General features: G+C 42.5%; 1 protein-coding gene across 10 annotated transcripts in view; it reads right to left on the bottom strand.

Annotated features, from left to right (window-relative positions):
• PAM (peptidylglycine alpha-amidating monooxygenase) overlaps positions 1–24,306 on the bottom strand; it is a 275,158-nt gene that overhangs the window by 79,668 nt on the left and 171,184 nt on the right. For all 10 annotated transcript variants that reach the window (XM_069752269.1, XM_069752296.1, XM_069752313.1 and 7 more), the window contains exons 10-12: positions 18,677–18,757; positions 18,506–18,582; positions 14,637–14,740 (exon numbers count right to left, since the gene is read on the bottom strand). In XM_069752269.1, the coding sequence (XP_069608370.1) occupies positions 14,637–14,740; positions 18,506–18,582; positions 18,677–18,757 (262 nt within the window). The remainder of the gene's footprint in view (positions 1–14,636; positions 14,741–18,505; positions 18,583–18,676; positions 18,758–24,306) is intronic.

Genomic DNA, 24,306 nt, shown 5'->3' with positions numbered 1-24,306 from the left:
ATCAGTCTACACTCACATAAAATGGCCGCAGACTTTTATTCTGAGAACAAGAGTCCCTTTAAGAACATATATTTTAAACTAATTTCTCCCAGGTTAAAAAGAAAAGACCTTATTAAATATACATGATCTGAAACACCAGATTACAATATTAATTTTATATTTCAATGAAAAATTTCAAGTTCTGAATAGGAGGATTTTAGCAGCCATATCCACAGACAGATGATTCTACACAGGGAATATTTTATGGAAGCCCATAGCCTGTAAATTCCTGAGTAGCTGAAGGTAAGCACAAGGCAGAGCATGGCCTGGTGTAACAAGCAGCTCCAGTTATTTCCCGTACAGTATTCATTCTAGGTAATACGGATATTTTTATTGAATATTAAAAGGAATCTGTTGGAACGTTTTTGCAATATAATCTGAGAGCTGCATAACATAGGGCAAGAGAACCTGATTCCAGCGATGTATCACTTACTGGACTGCTTGCTGCAGTGTTGATTTAATCATTGTTTGTCTGGCAGCTTCCTGTGTACACTGTGCATTGTCAGCAAGCTGCCTATCAGTGGTGGGGGCGGGGTTATCAGATTAGCCGGACTGCCTGGCATGTGAGATGTAGTCCTGTAATGATAATCTCCTGCTGATAAAATATTGATTGTAGTGAAACAGCAACACAGAGACTAATAAGTGACACATCCCTGAAAACAGGCTTTTGCCCTACATTATGCTACTCTCAGATCAAATAGGAAACACCAGCTGACAGATTCCCTTTCATGGCTCTATTTCTGATTATTGTGGGCAATCAAGTGGTTAACCTTCTGTAAATTACATTACGCGCCATAATATACTAGTAAATGATAAATTCCCTGCTAGCTGTGACCACCAATCCTCTCCTCCAAAGGCCAGATGATTACTATTCTGTGATCGAGCCGTCGTGTACTACATGAGGCATGCAGGGAACACCAGGCAGAAAATCCCCGCTGCACTTCTCAGCGAACGTCTCAATGCTGTCAACCACAGGCGATATATGCTGTATATATTTCTTTGACAAAGTGAATATATCATAATAAATCCATAAACAGGAAAATACAGAGGGACATGTGAGGGAGGGGATTCTAGTGATGAAATATCTACCAATGCTGTATTTTCCAGTGCGGTCTAGCAGGATTCACTTATCTACCATAGCAACAGTAATGATATGAGGAAGAGGAGAAAAACACAAGGGCTACAAAGAAGAGAAATGGTTTCTTCCGGGCGATGAAAGCAGAAAGCCCCCCGAGAGACGGCACGAGTCAGTCGCCAACCTATGCCCCTGCTACTAATGCTGCGAGTACGAGGAATACCTGTCACTATGATGGTCTTCTCCCTGCACACACAGGCAGACCAACATACCCTGCTCAGAAATCCCCCCACAGTCACAGGGGACGAGCTGCCGGCACAAACATCCCAAATAACTATTTTAATGCCATTGATTTTTTTTGTTTCTTGCAGCATGCAGGCAACACAAAGTGTTTAGGCAAATGCCAGGCTTGTGGGAAAATTCATTTTTACGAAGCCTGAAGGACATCACAGACATGTGGGAAGTCACTTTTTTTCTAGGCTAAAGGCAATAACGGTCGATGTCTGACACTGAAATACAATGACATTTTATGTAAAGTCTACAGTAACCCTACAGTTGTCCCTGTCCTCCAGGACATGCCAGCTCCTGGGTGCCCGATGGTGGGAGCCATGAAGTTTCTACAGTAATGGCTCCCATAAATATTCACATTTATTCTACAGTATTTCTGCTTTCAGGCTGTAGTATATAGTGAAATGTCAAGATAACACAAGTATGGTATTTAAAAATGCTTTATGAGATGAAATATAAACACCCTATTAAGTCATATGGGGTAGAAAGCTGCAACGATGAGTGGCCCCCGGTCAATGCTTTACAAGCTACACACCACTGTTCACTATCCTCAGATAAAACAAGCCATTCAAGTAGGTCCGTATCTGCAATTAAAACAGATCTGCCCCACTGATGACATATTTGAAGTTCAAGCTCAGAAGCTTGATATAAGACTTCAAGACAGAAGGGTAAATGCAAGCAAAATTGGTGTCAATAGATTCCCTCTTTGGGAGTAAAGCACAAGAGAAATATACAAATCAGTTTCCACAACTTATTATCGCATTCAAATTATGCTGGAATCAGATAAAAGCAATTTTTGTGAAACACTGACCTACATTACTTACGAAAAAAGATTTGCCTCTAAACCTTGACTGGAAGAGGTCCCAAATTTTGAAAGATCTCTTTACAAAACATTATATACCTCTTTCCCAGGGTAACCTATTTGGGAGTAAGGGCCCTAGGTGGAGCACTTATTCAAGTGGCGATTGCTCTCCTCGCCATTATCTTGAATGGGCAACCGCTTTCTTCAACACATGCAGATAAGGAACTCAAAATCACATATCATAATACATGTAAAACAGGGGCAGTGATTTACTATGTATGATGTTACTTGTCTGGGTAAATTGAGCTACATAGGAATAACAGTCAGACAACTGAGCGTGAGAATATTAGAACACACCAGGAACATTAGAGTGGCACGCCAGGGACAGAAGAGCAGAACGCCAGGGACATAAGAACAGCATGCCAGGTACATAGGAGGAGAACGCCAGGTGTTATGACCTGGTGGTTAGGAGCACCCGGAATGACCTGATAGTTAAACCTCAAACAGGACGAGCTCTGGGATGTGGGAGCTCTGCTGACCGCAAGCCATAATCCTATCACACACACTAGAAATAGCCGTGGAGCGTTCCTGACTCTCCCTAGACGCCTCTTCACAGCCTCAGAGCTAGCTAGCCCTAGAGATAGAAAATAAAGCCTACCTTGCCTCAGAGAAATTCCCCAAAGGAAAAGGAAGCCCCCCACATATATTGACTGTGAGTAAAGATGAAAGTCACAAACGCAGAAATGAAACAGGTTTCAGCAAAGGGAGGCCAGACTTACTAAATAGACAGAGGATAGGAAAGGTAACTTTGCGATCAGCACAAAAACCTACAAAAGACCACGCAGAGTGTGCAAAAAAGACCTCCGCACCGACTCACGGTGCGGAGGGGCCACTCTGCATTCCAGAGCTTCCAGCTAGCAAGACAAAATCATGAAAACCAGCTGGACAAGAAAACAGTGAACAAATAAAGACTATAAGGAACTTAGCTTCTGCAGGAGAAGGCAGGTCACAAGAGAGATCCAGGAGCGAACTGAACTAATGCAAAAACATTGACAGTTGGCATGGAGTAACGATCTGAGAGGAGTTAAATAGAGCAGCCAACCAAAGGATAAACCATGTCACCTGTGTAAGGAACCTCAGAAGCAGCAGCTTCACTCATAGCCACCAGAGGGAGCCCATAGACAGAACTCGCCGAAGTACCATTCACGACCACAGGAGGGAGTTCGACAACAGAATTCACAACAGTACCCCCCCCTTGAGGAGGGGTCACCGAACCCTCACCAGAGCCCCCAGGCCGATCAGGATGAGCCAAATGAAAGGCACGAACAAGATCGGCAGCATGAACATCAGAGGCAAAAACCCAGGAATTATCTTCCTGACCATAACCCTTCCACTTGACCAGGTACTGGAGTTTCCGTCTCGAAACATGAGAATCCAAAATCTTCTCCACCACATACTCCAACTCCCCCTCGACCAACACCGGGGCAGGAGAATCAACGGAGGGAACCAAAGGCACCACGTATCTCCGCAACAACGACCTATGGAACACATTATGGATGGCAAAAGAAGCTGGAAGGTCCAAACGAAATGACACAGGATTAAGAACTTCAGAAATCTTATATGGTCCAATGAAACGAGGCTTAAACTTAGGAGAGGAAACCTTCATAGGAACGTGACGAGATGACAACCAAACCAAATCCCCAACACGAAGTCGGGGACCAACACAACGCCGGCGGTTAGTGAAACGTTGAGCCTTCTCCTGGGACAATGTCAAATTGTCCACCACATGAGTCCAAATCTGCTGCAACCTGTCCACCACCGCATCCACACCAGGACAGTCCGAAGGCTCAACCTGCCCTGAAGAGAAACGAGGATGGAAACCAGAATTACAGAAAAAAGGAGAAACTAAAGTAGCCGAGCTGGCCCGATTATTAAGGGCGAACTCAGCCAAAGGCAAGAAGGACACCCAATCATCCTGATCAGCAGAAACAAAGCATCTCAGATATGTCTCCAAAGTCTGATTAGTTCGTTCGGTTTGGCCATTAGTCTGAGGATGGAAAGCCGAAGAAAAAGACAAATCAATGCCCATCTTAACGCAAAAGGACCGCCAAAACCTCGAAACCTGTCCGAGACGATGTTCTCTGGAATGCCATGCAAACGAACCACATGCTGGAAAAACAATGGCACCAAATCAGAGGAGGAAGGCAATTTAGATAAGGGTACCAAATGGACCATCTTAGAGAAGCGATCACAAACCACCTAAATGACTGACATCTTTTGAGAAACAGGGAGATCAGAAATAAAATCCATGGAAATATGCGTCCAGGGCCTCTTCGGGATCGGCAAGGGCAAAAGCAACCCACTGGCATGAGAACAGCAGGGTTTAGCCCGAGCACAAATCCCACAGGACTGCACAAAAGAACGCACATCCCGTGACAAAGAAGGCCACCAAAAGGATCTAGCCACCAAATCTCTGGTACCAAAGATTCCAGGATGACCAGCCAACACTGAACAATGAATCTCAGAGATAACTCTACTAGTCCATCTATCAGGGACAAACAGTTTCTCCGTAGGACAACGGTCAGGTCTATCAGCCTGAAACTTTTGCAGCACACGCCGCAAATCAGGGGAAATGGCAGACAAAATTACCCCTTCTTTAAGAATACCCGCCGGCTCCGGAACACCCGGAGAGTCAGGCACAAAACTCCTTGACAGGGCGTCAGCCTTCACATTCTTAGATCCTGGAAGGTATGAAACCACAAAATCAAAACGGGAGAAAAAGAGCGACTATCGAGCCTGTCTAGAATTCAACCGTTTGGCAGACTCGAGATAAGTCAAGGTCTTGTGATCAGTCAAGACCACCACGCGATGTTTAGCTCCTTCAAGCCAATGTCGCCACTCCTCGAATGCCCACTTCATGGCCAACAACTCCCGATTGCCCACATCATAATTGCGCTCAGCAGGCGAGAATTTTCTAGAAAAGAAGGCACAGGGTTTCATCACCGAGCCATCAGAACTTCTTTGCGACAAAACAGACCCTGCTCCAATTTCAGAAGCATCAACCTCAACCTGAAAAGGGAGCGAAACATCTGGCTGGCACAACACAGGGGCAGAAGCAAAACGACGCTTCAACTCCTGAAAAGCCTCTACAGCCGCAGAGGACCAATTGACCACATCAGCACCTTTCTTGGTCAAATCAGTCAACGGTTTAGCAATACTGGAAAAATTAGCGATGAAGCGACGATAAAAATTAGCAAAGCCCAGGAACTTCTGTAAGCTCTTCACAGATGTCGGCTGAGTCCAATCATAAATGGCCTGAACTTTAACAGGGTCCATCTCGATAGTAGAAGGGGAAAAAATAAAACCCAAAAATGAAACCTTCTGAACTCCAAAGAGACACTTTGACCCCTTCACAAACAAGGAATTCGCACGAAGGACCTGGAACACCATTCTGACCTGCTTCACATGAGACTCCCAATCATCCGAAAAGACCAAAATGTCATCCAAATATACAATCATGAATCTATCCAGGTACTCTCGGAAGATGTCATGCATAAAGGACTGAAACACAGATGGAGCATTAGAAAGCCCGAATGGCATAACCAGGTACTCAAAATGGCCCTCGGGCGTATTAAATGCCGTTTTCCATTCATCACCCTGTTTAATTCGCACAAGATTATACGCACCACGAAGATCTATCTTGGTGAACCAACTAGCCCCCTTAATCCGAGCAAATAAATCAGACAGCAGCGGCAAAGGATACTGAAATTTGACTGTGATCTTATTAAGGCGGTAATCAATACAAGGTCTCAAAGAACCATCCTTCTTGGCCACAAAAAAGAACCCTGCTCCCAATGGTGACGACGACGGATGAATATGACCCTTCTCCAAGGATTCCCTTATATAACTCCGCATAGCGGCGTGCTCTGGCACAGATAAATTAAACAGACGGCCCTTAGGAAACTTACTACCAGGAATCAAATTAATAGCACAGTCGCAATCCCTATGAGGAGGTAGGGCACCAGATTTGGGCTCTTCAAATACATCCCGGTAATCTGATAAAAACTCAGGGACTTCAGAAGGAGTGGAAGGCAAAATTGACAGCAATGGAACATCACCATGTACCCCCTGACAACCCCAGCTGGACACAGACATAGATTTCCAATCCAACACTGGATTATGGACCTGTAGCCATGGCAACCCCAAAACGACCACATCATGCAGATTATGCAACACCAAAAAGCGAATATCCTCCTGATGTGCAGGAGCCATGCACATGGTCAATTGAGTCCAGTACTGAGGCTTATTCTTGGCCAAAGGCGTAGCATCAATTCCTCTCAATGGAATAGGATACTGCAAGGGCTCCAAGAAAAAAGCACAGCACCTGGCAAACTCCAAGTCCATCAAATTCAGGGCAGCGCCTGAATCCACAAATGCCATTACAGAATAGGGCAACAGAGAGCAAAAGAAATTTAGACTGTACCGTACCAATGGTGGCAGACCTAGCGAACCGCTTAGTGCGCTTAGGACAATCGGAGATAGCATGAGTGGATTCACCACAGTAAAAACACAGCCCATTCCGACGTCTGTGTTCTTGCCGTTCAGCTCTGGTCAAAGTCCTATCACACTGCATAGGCTCAGGCCTATGCTCAGAGAATACCGCCAGATGGTGCACAGCTTTGTGCTCATGCATGCGCCGATCGATCTGAATGGCCAAAGACATAGACTCATTCAGACCAGCAGGCGTGGGAAATCCCACCATGACATCCTTAAGGGCTTCAGAAAGACCCTTTCTGAAAATTGCCGCCAGGGCACTTTCATTCCACTGAGTAAGCACAGACCACTTTCTAAACTTCTGACAGTACACCTCCGCTTCATCCTGACCCTGACACAAAGCCAGCAAGATTTTATCTGCCTGATCCACTGAATTAGGTTCATCATAAAGCAATCCAAGCGCCAGAAAAAACGCATCAACATCACGCAATGCAGGATCTCCTGGCGCAAGGGAAAATGCCCAGTCTTGAGGGTCACCACGTAACAAAGAAATAATGATTTTTACCTGTTGAACGGGGTCACCAGAGGAGCGGGGTTTCAAAGCTAGAAACAGTTTACAATTATTTTTGAAATTCAAGAACCTAGATCTATCCCCAGAAAATAAGTCAGGAATAGGAATTCTAGGCTCTAACATAGGATTCTGAACCACAAAATCTTGAATGTTTTGTACCCTTGCAGTGAGATGATCCACACAAGAGGACAGACCTTGAATGTCCATATCTACACCTGTGTCCTGAACCACCCAAAGGTCTAGGGGAAAAGAAAGACAAAACACAGTGCAAAGAAAAAAAAATGGTCTCAGAAGTTCTCTTATCCCTCTATTGAGATGCATTTATACTTTGGGCCAGCTGTACTGTTATGACCTGGTGGTTAGGAGCACCCGGAATGACCTGATAGTTAAACCTCATACAGGACGAGCTCTGGGATGTGGGAGCTCTGCTGACCGCAAGCCCTAATCCGATCACACACACTAGAAATAGCCGTGGAGCGTTCCTGACTCTCCCTAGACGCCTCTTCACAGCCTCAGAGCTAGATAGCCCTAGAGATAGAAAATAAAGCCTACCTTGCCTCAGAGAAATTCCCCAAAGGAAAAGGAAGCCCCCCACATATATTGACTGTGAGTAAAGATGAAAGTCACAAACGCAGAAATGAAACAGGTTTCAGCAAAGGGAGGCCAGACTTACTAAATAGACAGAGAATAGGAAAGGTAACTTTGCGATCAGCACAAAAACCTACAAAAGACCACGCAGAGTGTGCAAAAAAGACCTCCGCACTGACTCACGGTGCGGAGGGGCCACTCTGCATTCCAGAGCTTCCAGCTAGCAAGACAAAATCATGAAAACCAGCTGGACAAGAAAACAATGAACAAATAAAGACTATAAGGAACTTAGCTTCTGCAGGAGAAGGCAGGTCACGAGAGAGATCCAGGAGCGAACTGAACTAATGCAAAAACATTGACAGCTGGCATGGAGTAACGATCTGAGAGGAGTTAAATAGAGCAGCCAACCAAAGGATAAACCACGTCACCTGTGTAAGGAACCTCAAAAGCAGCAGCTTCACTCATAGCCACCAGAGGGAGCCCATAGACAGAACTCGCCGAAGTACCATTCACGACCACAGGAGGGAGTTTGACAACAGAATTCACAACAGCCAGGGACATAAGAGCAGAACACCAGGGACATAAGACAGAACGCCAGGCACATAAGAGCAGAACGCCAGGGACATAAGAGCAGAACGCCAGGGACATAAGAGCAGAATGCCAGGGACATAAGACCAGAACGCCAGGGACATAAGAGCAGAACGCCAGGGACATAAGAACGGCACGCCAGGGACATAAGAGCAGAACCCAGGAACATAAGAGCAGAACGCCAGGAACATAAGAACGGCACTCCAGGTACATAAGAACAGAACGCCAGGTACATAAGAACAGAACGCCAGGTACATAAGAACAGAACGCCAGGTACATAAGAACAGAATGCCAGGGACATAAGAGCAGAACACCAGGGACATAAGAATGGCACGCCAGGGACATAAGAGCAGAACGCCAGGGACATAAGAACGGCACGCCAGGAACATTAGAGCGGCACGCCAGGGACAGAAGAGCAGAACGCCAGGGACATAAGAGCAGCACGCCAGGTACATAACAGCAGCACGCCCGGGACATAAGAACGGCACGCCAGGTACATAAGAACAGAACGCCAGGTACATAAGAACAGAACGCCAGGTACATAAGAACAGAACGCCAGGTACATAAGAACAGCACTCCAGGTACATAAGAACAGAACGCCAGGGACATAAGAGCAGAACACCAGGGACATAAGAATGGCACGCCAGGGACATAAGAGCAGAACGCCAGGGACATAAGAACGGCACGCCAGGAACATTAGAGCGGCACGCCAGGAACAGAAGAGCAGAACGCCAGGGACATAAGAGCAGCACGCCAGGTACATAACAGCAGCACGCCAGGGACATAAGAGCAGAATGCCAGGGACATAAGAACGGCACGCCAGGTACATAAGAGCAGAACACCAGGGACATAAGAGCAGAACGCCAGGGACATAAGAACGGCACACCAGGGACATAAGAGCAGAACGTCAGGGACATAAGAACGGCACGCCAGGGACATAAGAGCAGAACCCAGGGACATAAGAGCAGAACGCCAGGAACATTAGAGCGGCACTCCAGGGACATAAGAGCAGAACGCCAGGGACATAAGAGCAGAACGCCAGGAACATAAGAGCAGAACGCCAGGGACATAAGAGCAGAACGCCAGGGACATAAGAGCAGAACGCCAGGGACATAAGAGCAGAACGCCAGGGACATAAGAGCAGAACGCCAGGGACATAAGAACGGCACGCCAGGGACATAAGAGCAGAACCCAGGGACATAAGAGCAGAACGCCAGGAACATTAGAGCGGCACTCCAGGGACATAAGAGCAGAATGCCAGGGACATAAGAGCAGAACGCCAGGAACATAAGAGCAGAACGCCAGGGACATAAGAGCAGAACACCAGGGACATAAGAGCAGAACGCCAGGGACATAAGAGCAGAACACCAGGGACATAAGAGCAGAACGCCAGGGACATAAGAGCAGAATGCCAGGGACATAAGAGCAGAACGCCAGGAACATAAGAGCGGCACGCCAGAGACATAAAAACGGCACGCCAGGGACATAAAAACGGCACGCCAGGGACATAAGAACAGCACGCCAGGGACTTAAGAGCGGTATACCAGTGACATAAGAGAGGAACACGAATCACATAAGAATGGCATGCCAGTGACATAAGAACGGCATGCCAGGAACATAAGAGCGGCATGCCAAGGACATAAGAACCGCACGCCAGTGACATAAGTGTGGCATGCCAGGGATATAAATGCGGCATGCCAGGGACATAAGAACGGCACACCAGGGACACAAGAACGGCATGCCAAGGACATAAGAGCCGCACACCAGGGACGGCAAGAACGGAGCACCAGGGACATAAGAGCAGAATGCTAGGAACATAAGAACGGTATGACAGAGACATAAGAGCAATTCTGAAAGAAAACAGAGTAGATAAATTAAAAACAATCCTGAAATACCTAAAGGTAATTCATAAATGCAATCCAAAGAGCCTGACGATAAGGGGCACTGATTTTGTGAGACTAGGCAACAGAGGGGGAAATGTAAAAAAGATGTATAATAAATGGTGCTCATTAGGAAAATGAGAATGATATAACACACATTTACCTGCACTGTTCTGCTCAGGTGGGAACAGCTTAATTAATGTAAAATGGCCATTGCTGTGCTTACATAGCTTTCGGACTATTTCTACTCTCCAGTTTTCCATAGCAGGTCGTGGCTCTTTGCGTCTGCTGCTGTACATATGCTGGACATATGGTAAAATCACCCAAATCTGTTTAATCAAAATCTGGATTTTGTTCTATTACATACATCTAAACATTTCAACAATGGAGCAGCAATGAATAGACATATGTTTCTTTTGTGACCATTTCCTTCACACAATTTTATGCAGAAGTCTAGTCCATATGGGAATAAAATCAAAGACATTCCAGGCTGATCCAATTTAATCCCTAATTAGCTGCCTCTCTGCATCATTTGGAAATTTGCTGCAGTCATGTGTAGAACAATAGGACATGAATGAAAGCCTCATGATGTAAATAATACATTTTGGGGCTCTGAAATCTTCATTCATTCAGCTGTCCATCAACATTACATTTTTGCTGAATGCCCCAATATCTATTAATTTAGGAATTTAAAATAAAAAATCCAAGCTGTAATCTGATGTACTCCATGAGATAACTGGCTGAAGATGGACATAACCTATCGGTAGATCGGTAACCGTCCAACTACCACCACTCGACAACTCAGCCCATCAACTGATTGTTCAGACAGTTATCCATCTTATCTCCATTGCTGCTGTGTGAATGAGACCTCAAAGCATTTTCCACATTCATATACCGTACTTTCCCCTATTTGTTCCTATTACACAACTTTCTGAAAATCAAATGTACAAGTGAGGATAAGAAACTGTGTTATATTTCTTATTAGAGGAAAATGCATCTTTCTTTACTAACCAGACTACTAATTTGTGGCTAATACACAAGACTGGCCACGGGTCTCCTGATTTGAGCATGACAGCTTCGTATATTTCTATACTTGGGTCTGAAGAGCCGTGGTCAGTCCGTGCATTATGGTCCAAGATCAGACCAAGATCTACGGACATCTGAATGAGCCCTATGACTAGTGACTCTGATTTCCCATAAACTGGACATAGGGTTAAAGGAACTCAAGTAGAGTTAGAGTAGGAGACTAGAGATAGAGTAGGGTTAGAGCAGCTCAAGCTCCCCTATCTATCTCCCACATACACCAGAGATGACATTACGCAGCAGTAAGAATCTGTATATCTAGTACTAAGATGAGATAAAATACTCATGCAGCAGAATCTATCCGTGTCTCTGCCTCTCTCTCTGTCTATCTGCAGCCGCTTCCTCCCATCATTTATACACCTTCATGGGGAGCAATTTTATCGCTGTCTTTCACTGATCTGATAATCCATGAACCTATGACAATGAGTGATCAGTACCAGAGGTAAGCGGTAGCAGAATAAAAGTGTGGAGGAAGAAGCATTTCTCTGCAATAGGAACCGTTACAAAAGTTTTCATTTATGAAACGTTATTTTAGAATGTGGGGTACACTTTAATAAAGAAAGCTCCCACAAATCATTGGTTTCCTTATATAAATGTTATATTAAATTATTTATAATTATAGACATTTATATATACTGTATATTTCTAACACAGACATGCGCTTTATATACACACAGTACTGTGGAAAAGTTTTAGGTGGTGTGGAAAAGTTGCTACCAAGGTTTTAAAAATGACAACTGTTAATAGTTTACTTTCATCAATGATCAGAACGCAAAGTAAATGAACAAACGAATATAAATCAAATGAATACATTGTGTGACAATGCTTTGCCTTCCAAACAGCATAAGAAAATCAATTTTTATAGGTGCGATTGCACACAGTTTTTGAAATAACTCGTGAGGGAGGTTGTTCCAAACATTTTGAAGAACTAACCACAAATTTCCTGTGGATGTAGGTTTACGCAAATCATTCTGTCTCTTCATGTAATCTCAAAGACTTGATGATGAGCACAGGGCTATGTAGGGGCAATATCATCACTTTCAGGACTCCCTGTATGCTTGGAGTTGTCGCCCTGCTACAGAATAAATTTGAAGCCAATCAGATGTCTTCCTGTTGGTATGTTGGTAATGCATGATGGATCAATGATGCATTGCGTCTGTGTGGGATTATGAGTGAAGATTCAGAAAGATGTCCGTAACCTTACATCCACAGAAAATATGTGGTTAGTTCTCGGGAGATGTTTGGAGCAACCTCCCAGGCAAGATGCTTCAAACTACCCTGAAGAATTGATGCTGTTTTGATGACAAAGGGTGGTCACACAGTTGCTGAAAGTGTTTGGCATCCCAGATTTTGTTCCAGAAAATTAAGCATTTCCCCCTGAAAAGTATGACAATTACACATGTTTTGTTATGCACGTTTATTTCCTTTGTGGGTATTGGAACAAGATAAAAAAAAACAAAACAAAGAATAAGAGGCAAATTGGACATAATTGCACCCAAAACCACACAAAATGGCCAGACAAAATTGTTGTCCCTTTTCCAAAAAACTGAGTAAACAACTTTGTTTCAAGCATGTGATACTCGTTGAAACTCACCAGTGGCAAGTAACAGGTGTCGGCAATATGAAAATCACACAGGAAACCAGATAAAAAGGGAAGGAGTTGACTCAATCTTTGCATTGTGTGTCTGTGTGTTCCACACTAAGCACGGACAACAGAAAGAGAAGAAATCTGACTGAGGGCTTGAGAACCAAAATTGTTGAAAAATATAAACAATCTCCAGATATCTTGATGCCTTTGTCTCCGGTGTGCAACATGATCAAGACGCTTACAACCCATGGCACTGTAGCTAATCTCCCTGAACGTGAAATCAGAGAAAAATTGATGAAAGATTGCAGCTCAGGATAGTCCGGATGGTGGATAAGCAGTCTCAATCATGTTCCAAAGAAATTCAAGCTGTCCTGCAGGCTGAGTGTGCATCAGTGTCAGCTCGAACTATCCGTCAACATTTGAATAAAATGAAACACTATGGCAGGAGACCCAGGAGGACCCCACTGCTGCATATAGAAATAAAAAAGCGCTAGACTGCAGATTGCCAAACTGTATGTGAGTAAGCCACAATCCTTTTGGGAAAGTGACTTGTGAAAGGACGAGACCTAGATAGAGTTTTTTGGTAAAGCAGATCATTCTACTGTTTACCAAAAATGGAATCAAGCCTACAATTAACATAACACAGTATCTACAGTCAAACATAGTGGAGGTTCTAAGGTATTTTGGGTTGCTTTGCTGCCTCTGGCACTTGATGCATTGACGATGTGCAAGGCATCATGAAATCTGAAGATTATCAATGAATTCTGGGCCGCAATGTAATGCCCAGTGTCAGAAAGCTGGATTTGCTTCCTAAGTCATGTGTCTTCCAGCAGGACAAGGACCCCAAACATACTTCAACAAGCACCCAGAAATTGGTGGAAACAAAGCGCTGGAGAATTCTGAAGTGGCCAAAAAGAAGTCCGGATCGAAATCATATTGAACGCCTATGGAGCAATCTTAAAATTGGGAGAAGGCACCCTTCAAATATGAGAAACCTGGAGCAGTTTGCAAAAGAGTGGTCCAAAATTCCAGCTGAGAGATGTAAGAAGATTGTTGATGGCTATAGGAAGCCATCCATTGCAGTTATTTATTCCAAAGAGTGTGGACCCAAATATTAAGTTGAGGGTGCCAACAATTTTGTCTTGCCCATTTTGGGGGGTTTGTGTGAAATTATGTTCAATTTGCCTTTTTTTCCTCTGTTTATTTTTTGTGTTGTTCCAATAAACACAAAGGAAATAAAATATTTATGTATAACAAAACGTTTACTTGTAATCATTTTCTAGGAGAAATACTTCATTGGAACAATTTCAAGGGTGCCAACACACACATATAACATACACATATATATTTATACACAGAACTTCACTTGTACATCTATTATTCATAGCAAATGTCAGTGCCTGCCCAGCACCAAGGAAATGTGGAATAGAACAAGCTAGCAGTGAGGATCGCCATAGGATATTTATGAGGTGGTGAGACAGCCAAAGCTCTGGAACAGAAATGTAATTTGTCCTTGCAATTGATTTGGAAAGTAAAAAAAAAGGATTTCAAAGTGTGTAGTAGAGCGATTCTTTTACCTTTATATATTAAACGAAATGTGAAGATTTTTACATAAACATAATATTAATACTTTAACTTGCCCGATATAAGTATTGGATGTCCTGCCCTGACCAGTGAAAAGACATCTGGCTGCTAGAATGTCTCCAGGACGAATGTCAATCGGATCTTCTACCGGGTAAAATGCCTAAATTAAAAAAAATAATAATAATAAGTTCGTTCTGAAGCATGAATGATTATTTGCAGGAATTCATAAAAGGCATCAAATGTAGCTTTTACCCTTTAATGTCCTGTGTCTTGTGTGTGCTTACAATAGGACAGCTGCACTGGAATGTATTGCTTTCAGAAAAGCAGCTTCAGAGAGCTCTACACATGACAACATGATGAATATATATCAGGCACACACACTAGGGACAATTTGAAAGGAAGATAATGAATCTATCGTTCTGTTTTTTAGTAAATGGGAGGAAATCAAGCCATAAGAATCACACATAGGCTCGAGAAGTACACACAAGATCAGCCTGGTCTTTTTAAAGTGAGTGCCAATGCAACACCTCTTACAAATACAATCTTAGGCTATGTGCACACGTTCAAGAATTTTTGTGTTTTTTTTTCCGCTATAAAAACGCAATAAAACCGTGAAAAAAACGCATACATTAAGCATCCTATTATTAGAATGCAATCGGCAATTTTGGTGCACATGATGCGTTTTTTTCCGCGACGGAATCGCATTCCGGAAAAAAAAGCAGCATGTTCATTCTTTGTGTGGAATCGCGGGGATTACGCACACATAAGAATGCATTGATCCGCTTACATTCCGCATGTGGCTATGCCCACCATGCAGGAAGTAAGCCGATCATGTGCGGTTGGTACCCAGGGTGGAGGAGAGGAGACTCTCCTCCAGGCCCTGGGAACCATATAATTGTTAAAAAAAATAAGAATTAAATAAAAAAATAGGGATATTCTCACCTTCCGGCGTCCATGGCAGTATTCCTGCTCCTCGCGATGCTCACATTCCCAAGGATGCTTTGCGGCAATGACCGGTGATGACGTATGGTCTCGCGAGACCGCACGTCATCTGGGATCATTGCCGCTAGGCATTACTGGGAACGGAACAGGATGCATAGGCAGCATCAATAGTATAAAATTGGTCACACTTGTCAAACACTATGTTTGACAAGTGTGACCAACCTGTCAATCAGTTTTCCAAGCCATAATACAGATCGCTTGGAAAACGCTAGCATTCTGCAAGCTAATTACACTTAGAAAACGCTAGCGTTTAGCGAGAAATCGCATGCCAATACCGCATGGGTTTTTCCCACAGCAGGGAAACGTGTGCACATAGCCTAAATAAAACTTGAGGTAAACGCCAGGCTAGTGGGCAAATGTCTCACACGTCATCAAAAAAATAAGATATTCTTATCTATGCAGACTACGCTTGAGGATATTTATAACCTAGAAAAGAAGGAATATATCCCCAATAACTAAACATAAAAATGTGTGCAACGCAAAGCACTATTCAAGCAGACAAAACATTAGATATAAAAGAAAGCTACTTGAAATAAGAATTAAATAATCAACATTTTGTTTTATCTGTAACATGATTTTATTAAGGATACCAAAAGTTGACAAGGCTGATTAAAAAACATGAACCTACAAGACATGATAAAAATATACACTAAATGTAAAAAAGAGGAGGCAGAACAGCATCAGCAGCATGAATAAAATGTAACAGACAAAAAAATAAATTATAAAGCGCAAGTGCACATTGGGAATTGCTCAGACACTCATAACAATGAGATACAGTATGTATGTGTGTGTGTATATATATATATATATATGTATATATATATATATATATATATATATATATACACACACACATACACATATATATATATATATATATATATATATATATATATATACATACTTATATATATACTAGATGGTGGCCCGATTCTAACGTATCGGGTATTCTAGAATATGCATGTCCATATAGTATATTGCACAGCCCACGTAGTATATTGCCCAACCACGTAGTATATTGCCCAGGCACGTAGTATATTGCCCAGCCGCGTAGTATATTGCCCTGCCACGTAGTATATTGCCCAGCCACGTAGCATATTGCCCAGCCACGTAGTATATTGCCCAGCCACGTAGTATATTGCCCAGCCACGTAGTATATTGCCCAGCCATGTAGTATATTGCCCAGCCATGTTGTATATTGCCCAGCCATGAAGCATATTGCCCAGCCATGTAGTATATTGCCCAGTCACGTAGTATATTGCACAGCCACATAGTATATTGCCCAGTCACGTAGTATATTGCCCAGCTACGTAGTATATTGCACAGCAACGTAGTATACAGCACAGAGCCACGTAGTATATTCCCCAGTCACGTAGTATGTTGCCCAGCTACGTAGTATATTGCCCAGTCACAGAGTATATTGCCCAGTCACGTAGTATATTGCCAAGTCATGTAGTATACAGCACAGAGCCACATAATATATTGCCCAGTTACGTAGTATATTGCCCAGTGACGTAGTATATTGCCCAGCCACATAGTAAATTGCCCAGCCACGTAGTATATTGCACAGCGACGTAGTATATTGCACAGCGACGTAGTATATTGCACAGAGCCACGTAGTATACAGCATAGCCACGTAGTATACTGCCCAGTCACGTAGTATACTGCCCAGTCACGTATGTAACAGGCTAAAAAAGAGTGAAAATAAAAAATAAACATATACTCACCTTCCAAGGGAGCACTTGTAGTCCTGTCGCCTGTGTGCGGTGCACGCAGCAGCTTCCGGTCCCAGGGTTGGATGAGCGCAGGACCTGTGATGACGTCGCGGTCACATCGCCGTGACGTCATGGAAGGTCCTTCTCGCATACCATTCTTGCTCCCGGAACCTGACGCTTGCACTGCCGAGGAGAGGACGCGACGGCGGAGGGTGAGAATAACCTTTTTTATTATTATTATTATTTGTAACATTAGATCTTTTTACTATTGATGCTGCATACGCATCATCAATAGTAAAAAGTTGGTCACACAGGGTTAATAGCTGCGTTAATGGAGTGCATTACACTGCGGTCCATTAACGCTGGCATTAACCCTGTGTGAGGGCTGACTGGAGGGGAGTATGGAGCGAGCACTGACTGCGGGGAGGAAGGAGCGGCCATTTTTCCGCCGGACTGTGCCAGTCGCTGATTGGTCGTGGCTGTTCTGCTGCGACCAATCAGCGACTTGAATTTCCATGACAGACAGAGGCCGCGACCAATGAATATCCATGACAGACAGACAGACGGAAGTGACCCTTAGACAATTTTATAGTAGATATATATATTTGCATTAAGTGCAGTGCACGATTGGGCTAATTAGCATACTAGCATAACATTCTGAAAAAAATTAGATAAAAAGTTTGAGATAGCAATAATAAGTTATGTAGACAGATAGATAGATAGATAAATAGAGTTGTGCACAATGAAATTTGTTAAGTATACACATCAGAGAGAGATCAGAACGGATCAGGATCAGAAGTCTCAAGTGAGTACAAAAAAGTTATAATAAATATAGTACAAGCAAAGAAATAGTAAGTAGATATGAAGGTGTTATGGTGTAAGATTCAGAAAGAACATATAGATCAGATTACCATTGTGCATTGTGATTACCATTTAGGTATAATAAGAGGTAATTTTAGGTAATTAGGTACCATTGTGCACTTGCACTTTAGAATTTCATTTTTTTAGCAGTAACATTTTATTCATGCTGCTGATGCTATTCTGCCTCCTCTTTCTACTTTTAGTGTTTATTTTTTATCATGTCTTGCAGTTTCATGTTTTTAATTAGTCTTGTCAACTTTTGGTATCCTTATTAAAATCGTGTTATTGATAAAAATGTTTTTGATTATTTCATTCTTATTTCAAGTATTTTATGTTTGAAAAGATACCTGTGGTAGCTGTGGGCTCTGTCTTCCAATTAAAGACCACTTTCCGTTCCTGATTCTGTACCCACTGACAACTTGACCTAGAAAGTTGAACAACAATGTCTGAATTGTTGTATAGGTGCCCAAAAAGTGAAACAAACTAAAATGTAAGTTTCTGGGTCCAGGGATACTTACCCAGCTGATGTGTATGGACTCTGTAGGCAAATGGGTGCATGGTTGGTTTTTCATATGGACAGGCGATATCTGAATACACAGCTAAAATAATAACAACAACAAAAAACGATGTCAATATTCATGCATATATATGTTTTTTTTTACTCTACATTGTTTTCAATTTTCATTTACATAATTTGAACAGCCAGCTTCTTTAGTAATGACCTTTTGTGGCTTACCCTCCTTGTGGAGTGTGTCAATGACTGCTGACTTGACAGATGTCCAGAAGGAAGTCTTCCCCATGATTGTGGAGCCTACTGAAACGGACTAAAGGTACCGTCACACTTAGCGACGCTGCAGCGATATAGACAACGAGCCAATCGCTGGAGCGTCGCTGTTTAGGTCGCTGTAAAGATGTGAAAAACAGCAACTCCAGAACGATGCAGGAGCGATCCAGTGACATAACGGCGACTCACTTCTCGTTCTCGCTGGTTATAAGCTCCATGTCAAACAGCCGGAGTGTACCGATCCGACACACATCTAGGGGCCCTATGCTCTTTTCTGGCATCGTTGCTTTTGATGTCAAACATGACGATACACGCTGACCTGGTGACGAAATAAAGTTCTGGACTTCTAGCTCCGACCAGCGATGGCACAGAGGGATCCAGATCGCTGCTGTGTTTCAAACACAATGAGATCGCTATCCAGGACGCTGCAACGTCACGGATTGTTGTCGTTCTCGTTGCAAAGTTGCTGAGTGTGACGGTACCTTAAGGGACCTTTTTAAATGCTTAGGAAGCCTTTGCAGGTGTTTTTTGTTAATTATTCTAATTTACTGATATAATGAGTTTTAGGTTTTCATTGGCTGTAAGCCATAATCATCAACATGAACAGAAATAAACACTTGAAATAGATCACTCTGTTTGTAATGATTCTATACAATATAGGAGTTGTACTTTTTGTATTGAAGAATGGAAATAAATTAACTTTTTGATGATATTCTAATTCTGTGAGAAGTACCTGTAGTATATCCGGTATGTCGGTCTTTGTCAAGTTTATATATGTTTTACTGTAGCTGCATTAAAAGATATGGACACCTTTGGGGACAATTTTTTTATATACGGTATATATATTTATTTTTGGGAGAATATATAGTCTCTGTGTTGTACTGTCTAGTTCTGGCTGCATGATGAGTTAGCTAAGAATCCATCATTGCGACTGTTATGATGGCAGAGTTTATAATGTTTTTATCAGTCTTTTTCGGAGCTCCTAATGAAAATATCAAAGTTTAACTCCACTTTCATGGGGCCTGTGGTCATAAATCAGCTGAGGGAAGTTCAGAAGAAAAGCCTTCCATTTCTCTGGTCATAATAACCTCACTGAGAGATACCCAGTCCCTTCATTCAGCAGCCAGAAGTGTGCTGGAAAAGAAACTGCTTGGAAAGGCATGTGGTGCAAATTTTTTAATGAAATATAAATGAAAAAAAAAATTTGCCAAAAGATACATGTACTTAAATAAAAATTGATTGAAAAAAAAAATGAAAACAAAGGTGCTCTCATCCTTAAAATGGGATTAGAGAAGAATAGCACATGGCCCTGTCTGTGGCAGAGCTGCTCAATGAATTGATAAATTATTTGTGCGATAATGCATCCCCTACTGTACATTACTAGGTAATAAAAAGTCATGAGGGGATCAAGATTATATTAAGACAAAAGCATAAAGACCAAAAACCATCATTTTGCATAACAGCTATTACATATAGCATACAGAATGTAGAAAAAAACATTAGCAATAAATAGAAAAGAGAATCACTGTTCTCCAATGGAGTGATAGAAGCAGCTATCCGCATTCCACTTAAAACACTTCCTTGGTAACCAGATATTTTGGAATATAATACAGCATTAAGATTTAACACAATATATAACAATTCAAAAAATAGAAATTGCTTAAGCTGTTAAATTTCTTTTTGCACTTCTCAGGGTAACAATTGAAAGCTGCGCTGAGACTCACTATCCTGCTCCGTAACCTGATAATAGGCTCTCCACTTTCCATTTACAAAGTCAAGGACATAAGAATTGAGAACAATGTATAGAAAGGAAACAAAGGAAATTCGTTCAGTGTAAGAATGTAGGGAGTGTATCTCTAAAAGCCTTCTATTGCTGGGGAGGAAAAGATAAAAGCACACATTGTGCCAGGTCATAGAATGTAACATGGTGGAATGTGTCCTGATTACATGTACCGCATGGCGGGATTATACAGAAGTGTTAGAGGCCTTATCTGAGCATGCTCAGGTCTTCGGCCCCGCGGCTTCATGTCTCGCGGCTGTTCGAGAGACGCATCACATGCATGGATTGCCTAACAAACAGGTAATCACCATGTATTGTGGCCGTCGAACATCTGTGAGACATGAAACCGTGGGGACTCAAACATATTATTCGAGCATGTCGAAGAATAATAATTTTTTTTCTATAGCACCAACATATACCATAGCACTTCAGAATTCGGAGGGGACTTGTACAAGTCGAAGACACACCTGCATGCTTTGATTACAACTTATCGGAGCACGTTCACTCATCACTATTATTTACATGACAAGTATGCGCTGATCACAGCTTAGGCTTATGCAGAACAACCGGTGATCTATTGTAATCTGTTTGGAATCCAGCAGCAGGTATTTATTTACGGTAATTTCGGTATTTACGGTAATTTCCTTACAACGACCCCACAGGTAGAAATCAAGTATTAAACAGATCTCATTACAATAAAGACCCTGTCCAGGTAATACACAGTCTCAGGTGGTCATCCAGCGTGGGAGACTACCATTATGTTCTTCCCCCTAACTAATAGATTAGGGTCTAATTTCCCTAAAAAGTGTATTTTAGGATGGATTACTATCTGAGAACACTAATTTACTGACCCAAGATGGAATCATAAAACAGGAGAAAGGTCATATAACAGTTCTAACTACCGGTACATCCTGACAAACAACTTTTTTAATTAGTGCTGAACAGAAAATAAAATCACAGTTTCTTGGATGAGAAACTTCTCCAGAAGTAATTATGATTAAAGAGTTAATCTAATATTTCCTGGTTTATAGTTTAATAAACAAAGAATACAGAATTATCAGTTTTGTTGTTTTTAAATACTAAACAAACCTAAAATTAAAGCAGGATTTCACCCCCTAAATTATTTATACAGTCATGTAGCTCTGCCAAAGCAAGTCAACTTTGCAGGGCGAGTCCGTTCATCTGCTACTGAAAATCACCATCTGAATGAATATGCAAATGAGGCCGAAAAGCTGAAGTCTCTGTCACTCCAGCCCAGCGCCTCTATTTCCCTCCTTATGCTTGACTGACAGTCTCTATGTTATGTGACTTAAGGCAAAGGAGTTGTCAGTGAGAACTGGGCGAGGAATAGAGCTGGAGTGACTGAAGCTTCAGATTGACAAGATTGCCTTGTGCAGGCGTGTACTACGGAGGGACAGAGAATGAACTTCAATCCAATATTGCAGCCAGCATGCAGCCAGCGGGTAAGGAAAGGGTGAATCAAACACCCGAAAACCCCGCCCCTATGGCTGAAAATTGTTCCCTCCAAATTCAGGTGACAGAGTCCCTTTAAACAACTTATGGAGTTCACGCAATAAAGCTCATGGTGCTCAGATGATGCCCACCACCTTACACCCCCGGTCTAACCACATTGGTGCCATGATCGCTATTCAACACAGGTTTTGAATTACAGCCATCAAAGTTAGCGCCAATGGCTGCAATTAGCTCCAATTGCAACAGTTACCACCGGGAGCCAGCTATGTAAAAAAAAAATCAGCTGGAAGCTGGATAGAGAGCTGGTTCAGTGAGCGATTTCTGCGGTATATACAGTAGATGGCAGGATAAATGGGCAGACACAAGGCAGGGGGATCACATAGATTACGTGTCCCATAGCAGTTGTGTCGCCAGCCACCATTGGGGGTATGCTACCTCCCAGAAACCTGGAATATATCCAACCAACACCTCCTGGACCCTCCATCTGTTAACAAGGGAATACAACACACGTCCCATTCTATACATTAAGGATATTGTTTATAGAACAACACATTGGAGTACAATAACTATCTTTTCTGACAATTGTAAGCATGGACCAACTCCTCCAACATGGATGGATTCTCCCTGGATCTGCTCTCAATGACAGATGTAAGTAATCACTCTCACTGATTAATAACATACATCATACTACACGGAATTCGGATAAATACTAGCCCAAGACACAAGTTGCATGCAAACATCAAAATCATTGTGAGGCACATTCTAAACACAATTATCTGGAACAAAGAAAACTGCAGCCTAAAATTATAGTCAATGGGGTGAAAATCAACAAAACATGGACATTTATTAAAAGAAGCCTGGTGGACCCAATTAAAGCGTGCGGGTCTTTGAAGCAGAACGGAGAATTGAAATACTTTACAATAATGAAAACTTGTATTTTTTTCAAGTAGTTAATCTCATTCCAATGATCAAAAAAGGAACCCAATAAGAAGTGTCAGCGAGCGCATATTTCCAGTTCCTGAACAATAAACACACATCGTGTTGAAAGTAATGGGGTAATAAAACAGGAATGTCCTAAAAGAGGAGAAGAGGAAATGGGGGAAGTTTTTTATTCTCCAGAACTCACATCACTTTAAATCTATAAACCTAATTTCTGCTTCTTCTTCTGTGAATCCGCCTGACACTAACGCATCCAGCAGGTCCCATCCGTAGGCCCACTGCAACTGAGTGATTTACCATCATCCTACATGACAGAAGTATTTCAAGGCGGCCAGCAACCAATTACCGTACTAGCAAGTAACCTGTGCTGTTTCTAGGCCACTCTTAGCCCCAGGCACAGAGGAGAGCAGACAATCCTCTCCCTAAGGACAAGGCTTACTACAGTGTATTCCTGTAAACTGACAGCCAGACCCTCCTGACAATACCGAGAAGGCAGAGAAATAGCCGCCTGCTTCAGCTTCCTCACTGCTGAATTTGAAAGGTAGGTTATGACCCCACATATATAAGTACATCACTTTCACAAAATGGGCTTTTAGTTAACAAAAACAGAATTCCCTAAATTGCCAAAAAATATTTCTAGAAGTGCAATTGCAGAGCTACCATAAGTGCGGTGGGCCTCTATAGTGCCCTTTACACGTTATATGCTCCAAAAGAAAAAAAACTGAGCTGGACTAAAAGCTGGTAAACGTGTAATGTGTACGAGCACGTTGAAACTGTGACCATTTCATACATAAACAAGGAAAAAAACGAGCTTATACCCTATCGCAAGTAAATCATTAAACGGTAGCAGTACCACCAACCATCTCTCATCGATACGCTACCAAATGATGAAAGACAGGCTTTCCGTGACCTTGTTGATCTTTTACAGGAGAGTGAATATCACAATACAAGAAGGAGCTTCATGGTGAGATTAGCCTCCCAGGCAACACCTTCCCTTTCACTATTCCCGGTGGTACAAATTTTCTTGAATAATGTGTGCCGTGACATTCAGGATCTCAGATTAAACACCATCAAGGGGAACAATCTTAGAGTGGAAGAATGGAAGGCTCTGACTAAACTGAAAAGCAACAAAGAGTTCATCTGGGAAGCCGATAAAGGAGGTAATATTGTTT

Source organism: Ranitomeya imitator, chromosome 1 (assembly GCF_032444005.1).
Source record: "Ranitomeya imitator isolate aRanImi1 chromosome 1, aRanImi1.pri, whole genome shotgun sequence".
Taxonomy (NCBI): Eukaryota; Metazoa; Chordata; class Amphibia; order Anura; family Dendrobatidae; genus Ranitomeya; species Ranitomeya imitator.
This window is presented reverse-complemented; position numbering and strand designations above follow the sequence as displayed.